We start from the raw sequence: 13411 nt of genomic DNA, 5'->3' as shown, positions 1-13411 counted from the left end.
GGGTGTTAAATTAATTCAATTTCTTGTTGAAAGGTGAGGTCATTCTAAAAAGCCAGTGGCATTACATCTGTTGATTTAATCCACTCTGTCCACACTCACGAGTGGTGTTATTTTAGCTGTAGTCATGTGACTGACATCCAGTCCTCAGCAGGTTAACTCTGTACAAAAACAAAGCTGCTTTTTATTTTCATCAGTATTTTTTTATGAAAAACAATTTTCCTTGTGCATGAAGACCAAAACATATTTGTCTGTTCCTAAATACATTTTTGTTGATATGATACATAGATTACAAACTGTATGAAATGAGACCAAACCAAATTTAAAAAAAAAAAAAAAAAATTCGATTCAAATGCATTCAAGAGAAATATAGACTGATTTGGTCCATGTTGTCTTTTGTAGTCTTTGTGTTCACAGAATAAACACTGTTCACCCACCAAAACACAAACTACACTTAAAAAGTCCCAACATTTTATTTTCTTAGCGTCATTTCACCTTATTTGTACTAAAATCATCAGCATGTCTTTACCTTTATATAATGCAATCTTTTAATATACAAGTATCAATAAGCATGATTAAAAGATCACAATGGCTTTGTTATGTCTGTGTTAAAGAATTTCCCATATCCTATTATATTAAAATATTTCATATATAGAGTCTGTATTTAAACAGAGGTTTTAATAATAAAAAGTGAGTTCCCATACAAGGCAATTATAGAATTTAATCAGATTGGGAGTCTCATAAATTAAACAATCAGAAAAAGAAACAAACAAACAGAACAGCAATGTCGTCAGAGGTGTTCTGAATATCCAGATAGAAAGAGCGAAAAGATGAGCGACAGACCAGACCGATGAAACCACCTTCCGCTGCCAAATCCAAACATTCGAGGCAGCGACGGCAACGAGGCTGATCTGCCTTCAAACACCTTTAAAATTCAGGCTTTCAAACAACAGAGTCTACAGATTTGTTCAACACACAAGTATAATGACTGTCAAATAAAAAGCACACGCTCTCTCCTTCAGGTACAATATTAGAGTGTTGTTAGAGCTCAGCTGCTGTGTGTACAAATACTCCAGGTGACACCCAAAAAACAAAACAGTCTTTTTGCCGGTTCCTTTCTGTCTTATAAACTAGTCTTAAGCGTATGTATATATGTTTGACTCTTATTAATAAAGACTGTGCTTTTTCCAAACACAAACACTTCACACATCTGTTTTCCTGCACTGTTTCTGAGCACTACCTCAGTTAGACAGCATTGTTCTGTGAGAATAAACACTGATTCATTCGATCATTGACACAATAATCATCCAGGATTTCTTGTTTCTTCAGCAGGGTTCAAAAGTGCCCAATAAGCATCAGAACCAATTATTTGTCACATCCTCGTCACATGACTTGATTGGGCTGATGCCTCGTGTTAAGTTCAGCTCGGGTTTCCCCCCCTCAGAGATATGGTGGACCACAGCTGAAGAAGGACCAAGAAGCGACCTTGAGTGTAGTCTCACTCACACGCATACACACTCTCACACCATATACATATATACTCCCACACATACACTGACGCACATGTTCGCTTCAATGTTCCCTCGTCTCCGCAGCCACACTGAAGATTATTTGGAGATTTGCTGTTGGAGGTGAAGGAGGAACTCGTAGTACGACAGGGCCGACTCTGTTCGGTCCTCGATCATGTTTTGCATAAAGCTGGCTTTCAGCTGGCTCTCGTCCCTGAGTCACATGATAATGGGTGGGAAATAAGAACACAATGAGAAGACGTGAGTTGGGATTGCTCCTACATATTCAGGTACTAAAGATGTGCAATTTAAAATACTTTCATTCATTTTAACAGGGAAGAAGAGGAGATGCTAAAGTTTTTCAGAGCATTTCCTTCAACATAGCACAGTTGCAAAGCCTATATTTTACTATTTTGTTAACATGAAGTCTGTACTATAAAGGAGGGTTAGGAGGCCTGTTGACGACCGTCTGGGACTTTCCCATCAATAGTCGTGAAAGAAAAATTGATTTTTACTGACCAGTTAAAAAAGTGTGACGCAAACCAGAAACATAGACCATGGGCTTTCAAAGTAAAAGCTGTGCTTCAGCAGTACAACCAACACGTTTCAAAAGTAGCAACTTTTACACTGGAGGGGAACGGTCTCTGTTTGCGGTCTGCACCACACTTTTCAGTTTCTTAACTGCTCAGTGAGTAGTCAATATCTGCCCTGCAAACTAGAGGTAGCAACTCCATGCCCACCAAAGCTACTGTAAGGTGGTTTTCGATGCTGCTTTGTAATCCTCTTTGCTTGTTACACAGATAGCAAAAAGGTCTATTGGTTTAAGAGATCATCTACAGTTTTTGTCTTTACTTATCAGCCTCAACAGGAAATACAGTCCCTCATAAGCCACTTGCCTTACTTGATTTATACATTACATTATAGTTAGTATCATAAGCGTTAAAGTGCTATAATCCTAAAGGCACAGGGTGGCTTGTATTTTTTAGACCCTTTTGTTTTGCTGGGTTCTGAAAGATCAAGTCTGAAACAGTCTTATATGCCCTGAGAAAACATTAAGTCAACACATCACCCTATAAAAAACAGTTACTATAGTGAAATTTTAGCTGTTATATAGATAAAGCTATAAACTGATCTTGATCTTTTACCTGTGGAAGAGTGTGGGAAAAACTGACAGCACTACAAAAAGTATCGGTAGTTTATAACAGTTCTTAGCTAGACCACCAGGGAGCACACTTTTTACTTTTGCAACTTAATTCATTCTTTTCTAATACCCAGTGAGGCCCCACCTGATGATATGCAGGGAGGGGAAAAATGGCCTCTGATCTCTCAGCCAACCAATGAAAGCTCTGGTTCTCTGAGACTCTGCAGTGTCCAGTTCCGGAAGCAAATACTGTGAGAGGACAGCAACAGTTTTTGTTATCAGCAAGTAGGGGAAGGCGTCAACATATGGAAATGTAGCTGGGCTGCATGTTTTGAGAAGTCTTGTTACAGAGATAGAGCAGTTGACCCAAAGTAAGAAATCCTACCAGATTATCAGGCACAGCAGCGTAGTTTGGAACTCCTAGGACCTGTGTGAGGAAGTTGGAGTGGCAGTTTCGTCCAATCCACAGGTATATCACCTTTGGGAAGAGAATGAGGTTCATTTAAATATCTTTAACTGAAGAGCAAGAAGATTACAGTACTGAGAACTGTGACTGAAGAGCTGAACACCTTTAAGTACAGCTCAGGAAAGCTCATAACTGATGTTTTTAATCTAGAACTGTGCTACATGGTTACATAAAATGTTGAGTGTACAAGTTATTATCAGGCGTGGGGGGAGAATGATTAGTGTCATGGAGAAAGCTGGAGTAAGGCTTCATCACAGAGCTACACATTTGCATAAGTCACACAGAGAAGAGGCACTAGTGATACAAAATGTACAATTCAGTGATTTCTCATTTTCCAGAAAAGGAAATCTCTCAATCTCTCTCACTATGCCAATATTAGCACCTTTTAAAAAGCCAGAAAAAAGGGCCATCTAAAGAATCTTTAGCACTGCTGCAAATAAGTAGGAAAAATGTAGGAAATAAATTAAATGAGACATTCAGGATGGGAAATGCCAAGCTGTAATTTTGCCCGACATTGAAAATTGTTAGCTTGCTCTAAGAGCTCATCTTGAAACGCACAATTCCAGCATCCATGAGGAAAGCTCCCTCCCTGCTGAGCTTCTCCACAGACAGCTGCAGCAGTCTGGGCTGAGGGATGGTCCGCTCGTTGATGTTTAATGCTCCCTGAAGATGGAGAAAAGAAAAGATCACTTAGTAATGAAGAAAAGCTGAAAATAAATAAAATCCTTCCGAAAACGGTTTTAGTCCAGTCATGTAATCTTAAAACTACACATTACGCATAAAAAGAAATAAAACACAGGGCTTTGAAACTTAAATTCATCCTCCTCACCTCGTCAGTCAGGTCGTCGACACGGTACAGAGCAGGATGGATCATCAGCATGGCGTAGGCCAGTGGCTGGTACTTCAGCTGAAGCATGGCAAACACCCGGTCATCCAGCCTGGTGCTGGTGCCTGTCCTGAAGGCTTTCTGCAAAGCGCACATATAAACACACCAAAAACCTTCAATGACGACTCAGTGGTGGCGTATTCAAGAAAGGCCTCTGGAAGTAGAGCCAGTTAGTGTTAATGTTCATAAAAATTAGTGAATTTAGCAAAGAGAGGATATAGTAGATCGATCTTTACACCAAACAAAGGTACGTTTAAGCACAGGGAAAGGTTGAAAATCAGTCAGTGGAAAAGATTAATGGCAGTGTAGCAGTTGTGTAAACCAGCCAACCTGTTTGAGCAGCGCAAGAATGTAGAGCGGGAAGAGTCTGAGGCAGGCCGGAACCAGCAGGCCAGGCTGCTGGATTGTCAACACAGACTGCCGGTAAGACATCAGCGAGTCGATAGCAGCGTTGGTCATTGCGTCTCTTGCATCGCTCAGACTTGCCGTCACCGAACGGTCAACAGCTGTGGAGAGGGACATTAAGAACTTTTAGGCAGATATTTGTGGGATTAAATAGAAGGGCTGTCTCTACAAACAACACCGACTACCAGAGTAGTTTAAAAGAGGCTCCAGTCTCACACCAGTTATGAGACAATCATGCATTTTAGGTCTGATATTGTAATATAAGGGGCGCTGTTCCTAGACCATGTTCAAAACGTAAAAAAAAAAAAATCTGTGATCAAGACCTCAATAATTACACTTTTTAAGACAATGTTTTTTTAAAATCAGACTTTTATGAACCTTTCTTAAATAACTGAAACAGAAATATAATACTTCTCTTTACCAGAATATGGTAAACTAAATATTTGTGTGATTAAAAGATGAACTTTCTAAAAAAAAAAGATTCATTAAAATTTTATCTGCTAATCTAATTCACCTAACAGCAAAATTGTTACTGTTAAAATTCACAATATGTGTGACTTTACAAAAACTTATTTTCCTTCATAGTAACGCTCTTCTAATAACATTTCAATGGAGACTATGATGTGAATTCAGTTTGAGGAAATTAAATAAATTTGTGTTTGACAGAATGAATGACCTGCAGGCCTGTGGCTATATTGGTTCTTGTGGGTAAGCGACAGTTGTGTTGGTGGGCCAGTAAAAGTCTGATCTACTTACCCAGAGGGTGGAAAGAAAAACATGCTGAACACTGCTAAGTGACCCAATTTTATGCATTAGGACATTTAACTACCAAATGAATTTTCTGTGAATTTAAAATGAAAAAATACGTCCGTCTTTGAGATGTTAACATTTGTGACATGACCTGTAAAAAATGCTTATATTTCCCAGCAGAGCTTAGCATTAGGATTAGTGTTTATAAATCTTTTTGAGTATTAGCCTTGTGTATATTACAGTTGTGAGTTGATAATCATCATTCACATGGCATGGCTGCGCCTTACTATGCATTTGAAGTCACAGTGCTAAAACAGCCATGCTCCACCTGATTGTTATAAGATTAAAATGAAATAAACTCTTCTGAAACATAATATCAGTATCTGTTCTCCAAGTTAACATCAGATGAGCCAGCACAGATTTGAATGCTCGGTTATAGAATGGTCGCTAGGACACCGCAGCTGTCACCACTCATCACCATCTGTCAGTGCTTATAACAGCGAAGACGATGAAAACCCTGTGAGGATTTAGGATCCAGCCAATTAAAAGAGTATTAACTGTGACAATGAAGAATAATCGCCTAGTTATGCTTTCCACAAATCCAAGTTTATCCAGATTTTACAAACACACAATCACGTATCCAGAAATTTACAACTGGTGAAGACAAAGCTCTCACACTGTTACTTCACTTTCACATTTCTGCCTACAATTATTATATACAAGTTTCAAAACAAACATAACTGGTAATAACTCTTAAGTATGCAAAAGAGATGTGCAAACTGACCAAATAAAATTAAGTATGAGTGGTAAAAAAAATAACAAAATAATTGTAAAACTTTATTATCTCATGTGAAATTTTAGAAAACAGTTTAGCACGTACCCATGCAAGCCAACAGCCCAGTGATGGCTTGAACATCAGCCCCAGCAAAGATATCCGACAGAGAATTCACCACAGGGAGACACAACGTGTGCACGCGGATCCTCCTCTCTCCTGTAAGGGACCATTCATGTTATTTAAACATATTTTAGTTCTACCCATTTATTGCATATAAAAATGTGTAAATAATAACATCTGCTTTTCATTCGATAAAATTACACTAAGTAGTTCCATCTTATATAATAATAATATTCATAAGTCACTATTTGCATGGATGTTTTTTTTTCCATTTATCAACACTATTCTGCAAAAAGATAAGGAACCCAACAGGCTCGTCTAAGTGAGCATGTGCGTACCTTTGCTGGAGGTGTAAAGCAGCGCAGCCTGGAAAGAGACAACCTGCATGTCATCAAGGTTTTCCTCGATGGACATCTGAACTGCGAAGCCGGCGTCTGGGTTGACGTTGGGGAGGGACAACAGATCTGTGGAGCGCACAAAGAAGTTTCCGTGGAACGTGTGGATGGACAGACCTGCATAGGAACAGAGAGAAATAAAAATCAATTAAACTGGACTGCATTATCTTAAAAGGTAGCAAAAAACAGAAACCATGAATGAGTCCAAATGTGTTTTCCTCTCTATAATGACTCAGAGTTTAAGCTTTTATGTCCAATTTCCATGATGAGCAAATACAGGGCTACAAAGACCTTGGTGTTAGCAACAGTAAGCATATACTACTAATACTTTTACCAATAAATCAAACATGTAAAGAGAAACTTGAAACCATATTTGGGAATTTATCGCTGTAAGGAAAAGTTTTGAACCAATTACCAGGATTTCTAAAAATGATTTTTGAGTGAAAATCAAAACTATTTGTATTATTATTACTATTACAAGTGTGTTTATCTAATTGTGCCTCGGATGATGATGAATAGACCACATTTTATGCCAAATCAGTGCAGAGTTGCTAATTCCAAAGTTTATAAACAACATCATGCAACGGTAACCTTCACTTCTATTCAACACTCAATCATCTTTAGCTCTTTTGTGCCCACAGACCTTTGGTGCAGCGTATCCTCATGACAGCCTCAAAGCCAATTTTCCTGGTTAAATATCTCTTCAGATCCTTCTGGAAGCGCTCAACCTGAGCTGGGTTATGCTGGTGGTGGTAGGATGGGTAGTAGTAAACGCTCCCTGCTGAATATCTGGATATGCATCCTGCAATAAAGAGAGAACACACAGAAATGGAGAGAAAAAGCTTTAAAGTTTTGAAAAAACAGACTGGTTAAGAATTTCTATCAATTTCCATCTCGTTAGGGAAGAAATAAAATCTGATAGCATCGATTCTGTAATCAGATTTCCTCCCATTAACAACAAATATTTTTGTGCTTAACGTTTTTACCACTCAAGAGTTTTAAAATCTAGGAATATGAGGGGATTTTTAAGCAAGAGGTTAACATGATAAAAACAATAAAAGATCCACTGCATCCATCTTTTCCCTCCATTGTCCCCCTCCAGTCCATTGAGGTGAGATTTACCAAGAGATGCCAGGTCACAGTACTGAGCACTGAGCAGGAACAGGTCTACAGCCACCTGCTGGCTGGAACAGTCCAGAGCCAGCTTCTTGTAGAAGTCTGTCGCCGGCGCTAAGTGCTGGATATCCTGAAAGGAATGCACATCAGATAGCGCCATGAACATAAAGTGTAAATGTAAAGCAACAACTCAAAAGTCGTCCAAAGTAAAACAAATTTTTACAGTTTGTGGAAAAGCTGACATTTTTTAATCCTGATTTAACCCTCTGGTTTAAGATCACCAAAATCAAATAACGCTAAACATAAAAAGGTAAATCTTCTCTCTCTCTCAGTCTCTGAAAAGTTAGTTTTTCTACAATAAATCTGATCTTATTCCAAAAAAAAATGCTTTTATTTTGCATTTACTAGAAAAGTTTAAAACTAGCTGTCAAACATTCGTCATGTCCATTTTTGTTCTATGACTGACTTGAAACACTAGTCATTAAGACTTACTTTGTTTAATATAGTTATGGCAACTGGTGTCTACATATAACACAATGGTTATATTTAAATCCCGCTGTATACCATTCAGCACACTTCTCTCATTACCTTGGCAGATGCCCGCTGGTTGGGGTCCTCTCTCGACTGCAGTGCCCCAACACCGAGGTTAGGCAGCTGCGTTTGAAACACTGACATGCGCCCTCCAGTGGGGGACAACAACTTAAAGGCTGCTTGCAGAGCTGAACCCAGGGCGGACTGCGTCTCCATCGTCTTCTCAAATAAATTTGGCAGGCTCTTCAACAGATCCTGCACAAGCTGAAAGGAAAATGGGTGGACATGAGTCATATTTTTATGACGTGTTATCGCTATTAATCAGAGAAAACGGATATGAATATAAAGCAGCAATCAATTTTACTTCCTACATAATGTAAACACATAGTAAACTGTTACACTGAATCTCAGTTTCAGAATACAGTCATTTATAAATTAAACAACACAGGACTTTAACAAAATGTGCATATCTGACCTCTTTGCTTTCATTGAGGTTTACTAGAAGGCTGTCTGGTGTTGGTAAAAAGATATCTGTAGAGAACAAAACGTATTTATTTAAACAAATATAACAGTAGGTAATGACAACCATAAATCAAACAGGCGAACAACCATAAAGTGGTTTCATTAAGAAATAAGAGTCACTGCATGTATTGCAACAGTTTTTACAAAGTTTCGCTTAAAATAAAGGCGAAAAAACATAAATGTACTAATTTACCAACATGGCATTCATGTTTAGTGAGCCAGTAAGTCTGTGACCTTATATGTTTGCTGGTTCTCGATTCCTGCAGCAAGTGGGCACACAGCTGATGTCAAGTTACTGTGATAATGAAAGTGTGGCCTTTGCCGTCAGCTGCGTCTCACCTTCTATGTCAGACACGATTAGCATCTGAGGCTGGGAAAGTCCTTCCTGGAGGTTGTAGAAGTGGATGGTGCTGTCAAAGGTGATGAAGCCTACCTTAGTCCGTGAGTCTCCAGGAAGTCTAGGACACATAAACACACACTTCAGTAAAGCTTGCCCTTATGTGTCAGGGATAACCTATTTTCATCGAAGTTAGCAAAGACCCAAATTAAGATCCTTCCATTAAGATATTATGTTGGATCGTGTTACTGCACATTACAGAAAATAACCATCTGTTGATCAAATATGTAGACAGGTGGTCAGAGTCAGCCTGCCAGGGGGTCCAGTTTGTCCTATATAAAAGGGATCAACCTTCATGTGCAAATATTAACTGTACATGTTTAATATGAGTATCGTCCACCAGAACAGTGTATGACAGAAAATAAGGTACACTATGTTGCCAAAATTATTCGCTCGTGTACCTTCACATGCATATGAACTTGGGTGACATTTTATTCTAATCTATAGGTTTTCATATGATGTCAACCCACCCTTTGCAGCTATCACAACTCTTAAACTCTTCTGGGAAGGCTTTCTTTACGGTTTAGCAGTGTATTTATGGGAACTTTTGATCATTCTTCCATTCCATTAAGCTCTCTACAAACTGTTCTTGAGCTAATCTAAAGTTCAAATAAAGTTTGGAGATTTGTAGCGAATGACTGGAGAAAGTCGGCGACCTCTGTGCACTATAAGCCTCATTGTTGCACAGGTGGGATCCTATCACAGTACCATGCTGGAATTCATGGAACTCCTGAGAGCGACCCATTTTTTCACAAATGTTTGTAGAAGCAGGCTGCATGCCTAAATGCTTGATGTTATACTAAATACGGAAAATTACTGTTTAAAAGGCTATTTTGTCAAAAGGACTCTAATGAATCAAAATTAAAGGTTGTACATACGAACTGATGTTGTCCAGCAGTGACTGACAGAACACATTTAGGTAGCCTGTCTCCACTGCATTGTGGGAAACGTCCAGAACGAAGAGGTAAACAGCAGGCTGGGGTGGCCTCAGCTGAACAAAATCAGAGCAAACACAAGCTAGTTAAAGCAGGGTTAATAAAAAGAGACAAAATTACTATCATGTACACAGAAGACTGCACAATTTCCAACCCTCAGAATTTAATTTAGCAGGTTAAAATAGCAAGTTAAAAGCTTAAAGTAACCACTAACTGACTTTGCCCTGAGACAGAGTCCTGGAAAGTATTTTCCCTGCAGAAGGCTACACCTCTCCCACCATCTTTGAAATCTCCCTCAGCTTTCAGATCATAATTCTTCAATTTTACATCACTCTGAAAATGCCAGTTTTATAATAGCATGGATTTAACTGGTGACAGATGCAATGTTAAACACCTACCATGTATTCTGAAGGAGCAATGAACTCAATGGTGGCATTCTGGACCTCAGGTCTTTTGTGTGGTTCTCCATATGATCTGCTGACAGGGTTGTACATGAACTCCTCTGGAACTACACACAAACACACAAAACTTCCAGTGAGATTTTAGTACTGAGTCAGATCTTCTACCTGAGGTGAAAACACATATAAACTAACAAAATCTTCTTTCCAAAGTAGGTGACATTATTCTCTCTTTGTACTTAATCTGTGGGTGGAAAAAAAACCCCTCCTGTTACTTACCATCATTAACCCGATAGCAAAGGTTGCACTTCCACCTTCTCTGGTCCAGGAAAGAGACAAAGGGATTGATGTAGGTTCTGCAGAACCGACACCTAACAATCGTGCTGGATGTCACAACAGGAAGCTGCTGTATTTATAAAAGCAGATGAGAAACAACTTCTGTGAGATGAGAGCCTCAAGGCAAACATTATCTGGTATGCAGCTTATTTCAATAAAGACGTTTCTTGTTGCTGTCCAAGCTGTGAAATGTCTCTGGAATTTGTGTCCTCAATTAACAGGGAAACATAAACGTAGTCACTGTGATAGATTTTGCCCAGGGGTGTATTAAGTCAAACCCTACTGGGAAATAAACAGCTGTTAGGAAGACACTGTTTAACCAATACAAATTTGATGCAGCTCATGCATCTTTTTAAAGATAATATAGCTGTTATATGTTGGTGTTATATGAGGATGAAACGTTTAAAAATGGCTCTGGGAATGCCTCATTTTTAAAAGCACCACTAATGAGATTAGACAATTAGCTCCTGTAACATATATATGATTTCTGTGGGGAATTCATTTAATGAACTATAAGTCACAGGCATATGTTTAAGGAAGAAGCCAGAGGAATGAGGCACCTATTCCAGAAAGACACAGAACAAACTCATTCACTGAGTTAAGCATGTGTGTGCCACTAAGTAAAGAGGAAAGTCTGTTCCACTGAAGGGAGACATTACTGCACTTTTATCATTCAAACCAGACATGCAGCAGTTAAAGCAGCAGAAAGAGTCAATATCCTAACGCTACATTTTATTCAATGCAATCCTCTTATTTATAATTTAGTCTTTTGTCAATGTGTGATAAGTGCCAATTGCCAGGTTTGACCCAGTGATAATGATGACATAAAACTGCATGGAAGCGTTTAAGATCAAGACAAATTCTTATCCACTTCAAATGAGAGAAAAACAGACAAAAACAGAAGTTAATACATGCAACCTATATTCATAAACAGTCTATAAATATTCTCACCATATGACATAGCTATGACAGCGATATATGGAGAGAAATTTGTCTTAAAGTGTTAGTGCGTGAAATGATTAATACATGTGCAAATGCATAATACTGCAACCCCTGCATTCATGTAAATAACCAAAATAAGTCACTGCTTTGAAAGACATTTGAATGCTGGGAGAAAACGGAGACATCTGAGCTTTGGGTGTAACCCAGTATCGTTTCACATAGAGCAGACCTTTTTTCTAAACAGACAGAAATACCTCGCCACCCTCTGTCTAAAAGCCATTAACCTACACCTCTAATTGTTGATACATGATAATGACTACACACATTTGTGACTAAATTGTCTCCTATGTGTCACCAATATTATGTGTATAACTACTTAAATGTGAGGACAGAAATCAGTGCTGTCTCCTCACACTCAGGATTGATCATAAAAGTGGTAATGATAGTAAACATAGGCCCCGGGTAACAAATCTCCAGCTGGGATTGTGGTGATGTGTATGACATGTAATTAATGTTCTCTGCTTTGAAATAAACGAAAGATAGACTCAGCACTTGTTGCTGAAAACCTGCTGGCTTGCAGCTGAGGTTCACAGTGGAAGCTGTTGGAGTAACTGACCCAGTTAAACTGACTGACAACTTAGAATGAACATTCAATAATAAATTGACACGTTACCGAGAGGTCTTTGAATGGGTGAAGCAGCAAGCCCAGTGGCATCTTGGCTTTATTGAGCAGAGACTGGGTCTGAGGGATGCTGGTCAGTGTAGAGCGAAAAACTCTGGAAGCACACAGAGTGGCAAATTCAGCGTTTAGGCTGTGTGCACTTAACACGAAACAGTGATATGATTGATGTCCCACTTTAAACAAAGCATTTCTTAACCATTTATAATTTTGAGTTTAAAAACATAAAAACTAAACAGAGATCATTTACAGTATTACTAGCTGTATGAGATAAAAACAATCAATTCAATGAAAGACAAATGCAACAACACGGAAAATTAGTTCATTATGACTCACTCTGGGCTGCAGTTGAGTTTCTGCAGGTCCTGGGTGAGGCAGGGAGTCGGGGCAGGGACTGGAGCCGGTGGCAGCAGGTTCCTCTCTTGCAGGAGGTTGACCACTCTCAGGGCCTCTGGGGTGCTGGACTGGAGGCTCATGGCTGCTAATGATGGGCTTAGCTGAGCTGGCCCCGGGCCACCAGGTGGCTGAAACAAAAAAAACAAACAAACAAACAAACAAAAAATACATTAAGCCTGATAGTCTAATAATATTTACTTGACACAATAAATGTGAGAATTTTGAAGTCCACACGTGTTCAAGTGCTTTTTCCTAAATTCGTATCTTGAAATAAAATTAATTTAAAATTGATTTAAATATTGGTTGCAAACTGTTCCCTCACAAGCCCTTTACTATAATTCACCTAAGTTTGTTTAGCCATTCCAGTTCTATAACCAGTTCAACCCTATGCAACAGTGAAAAAAGCAACCCAGTGTTGGTTATTCTCCTTTCCATATAACCAGCACGTGTTTTGCATTCATGTGCAAGTCAATGAAAAATCGAATAAACAAACTGTGTATGCAAAGTCATAACAACCATCTGCCTCTCTTCATTGGCAGTGAGGCGGTGGAGAGGGTGAGCAGTTTTAAATTCTTGGGGGTAACTGTGACCGAGGACCTGTCCTGGGGCAACCATATCACCTTAGTTGCACGGAAGGCCCAACAGCGCCTCTACTACCTGAGGAGACTACGGAGCGCACACATTCCCAGACCTCTGATGTTGAACTTCTATAACTG

At 39.0% G+C, this 13411-nt stretch overlaps 1 protein-coding gene across 3 annotated transcripts in view; it reads right to left on the bottom strand.

The window, feature by feature from the left end:
* Window positions 1–178: 178 nt before the first annotated feature.
* sec24a (SEC24 homolog A, COPII coat complex component) overlaps window positions 179–13411 on the bottom strand; it is a 32187-nt gene continuing 18954 nt past the window's right edge. For 2 of the 3 annotated variants that reach the window (XM_026181649.2, XM_026181651.2), the window contains 18 exons: window positions 12636–12823; window positions 12294–12396; window positions 10622–10748; window positions 10343–10452; window positions 9888–10000; window positions 8952–9070; window positions 8566–8621; window positions 8148–8354; window positions 7566–7689; window positions 7087–7245; window positions 6387–6560; window positions 6034–6144; window positions 4329–4504; window positions 3942–4079; window positions 3671–3775; window positions 3032–3124; window positions 2792–2895; window positions 179–1719 (listed from right to left, as the gene is read on the bottom strand). In XM_026181649.2, the coding sequence (XP_026037434.1) occupies window positions 1605–1719; window positions 2792–2895; window positions 3032–3124; window positions 3671–3775; window positions 3942–4079; window positions 4329–4504; window positions 6034–6144; window positions 6387–6560; window positions 7087–7245; window positions 7566–7689; window positions 8148–8354; window positions 8566–8621; window positions 8952–9070; window positions 9888–10000; window positions 10343–10452; window positions 10622–10748; window positions 12294–12396; window positions 12636–12823 (2322 nt within the window). In that variant the 3' untranslated portion in view covers window positions 179–1604. The remainder of the gene's footprint in view (window positions 1720–2791; window positions 2896–3031; window positions 3125–3670; window positions 3776–3941; window positions 4080–4328; window positions 4505–6033; window positions 6145–6386; window positions 6561–7086; window positions 7246–7565; window positions 7690–8147; window positions 8355–8565; window positions 8622–8951; window positions 9071–9887; window positions 10001–10342; window positions 10453–10621; window positions 10749–12293; window positions 12397–12635; window positions 12824–13411) is intronic. The other variant, XM_026181650.2, reaches the window with a different exon arrangement.

Source organism: Astatotilapia calliptera, chromosome 10 (genome assembly GCF_964374335.1).
Source record: "Astatotilapia calliptera chromosome 10, fAstCal68.1, whole genome shotgun sequence".
NCBI lineage: Eukaryota > Metazoa > Chordata > Actinopteri > Cichliformes > Cichlidae > Astatotilapia > Astatotilapia calliptera.
This window is presented reverse-complemented; position numbering and strand designations above follow the sequence as displayed.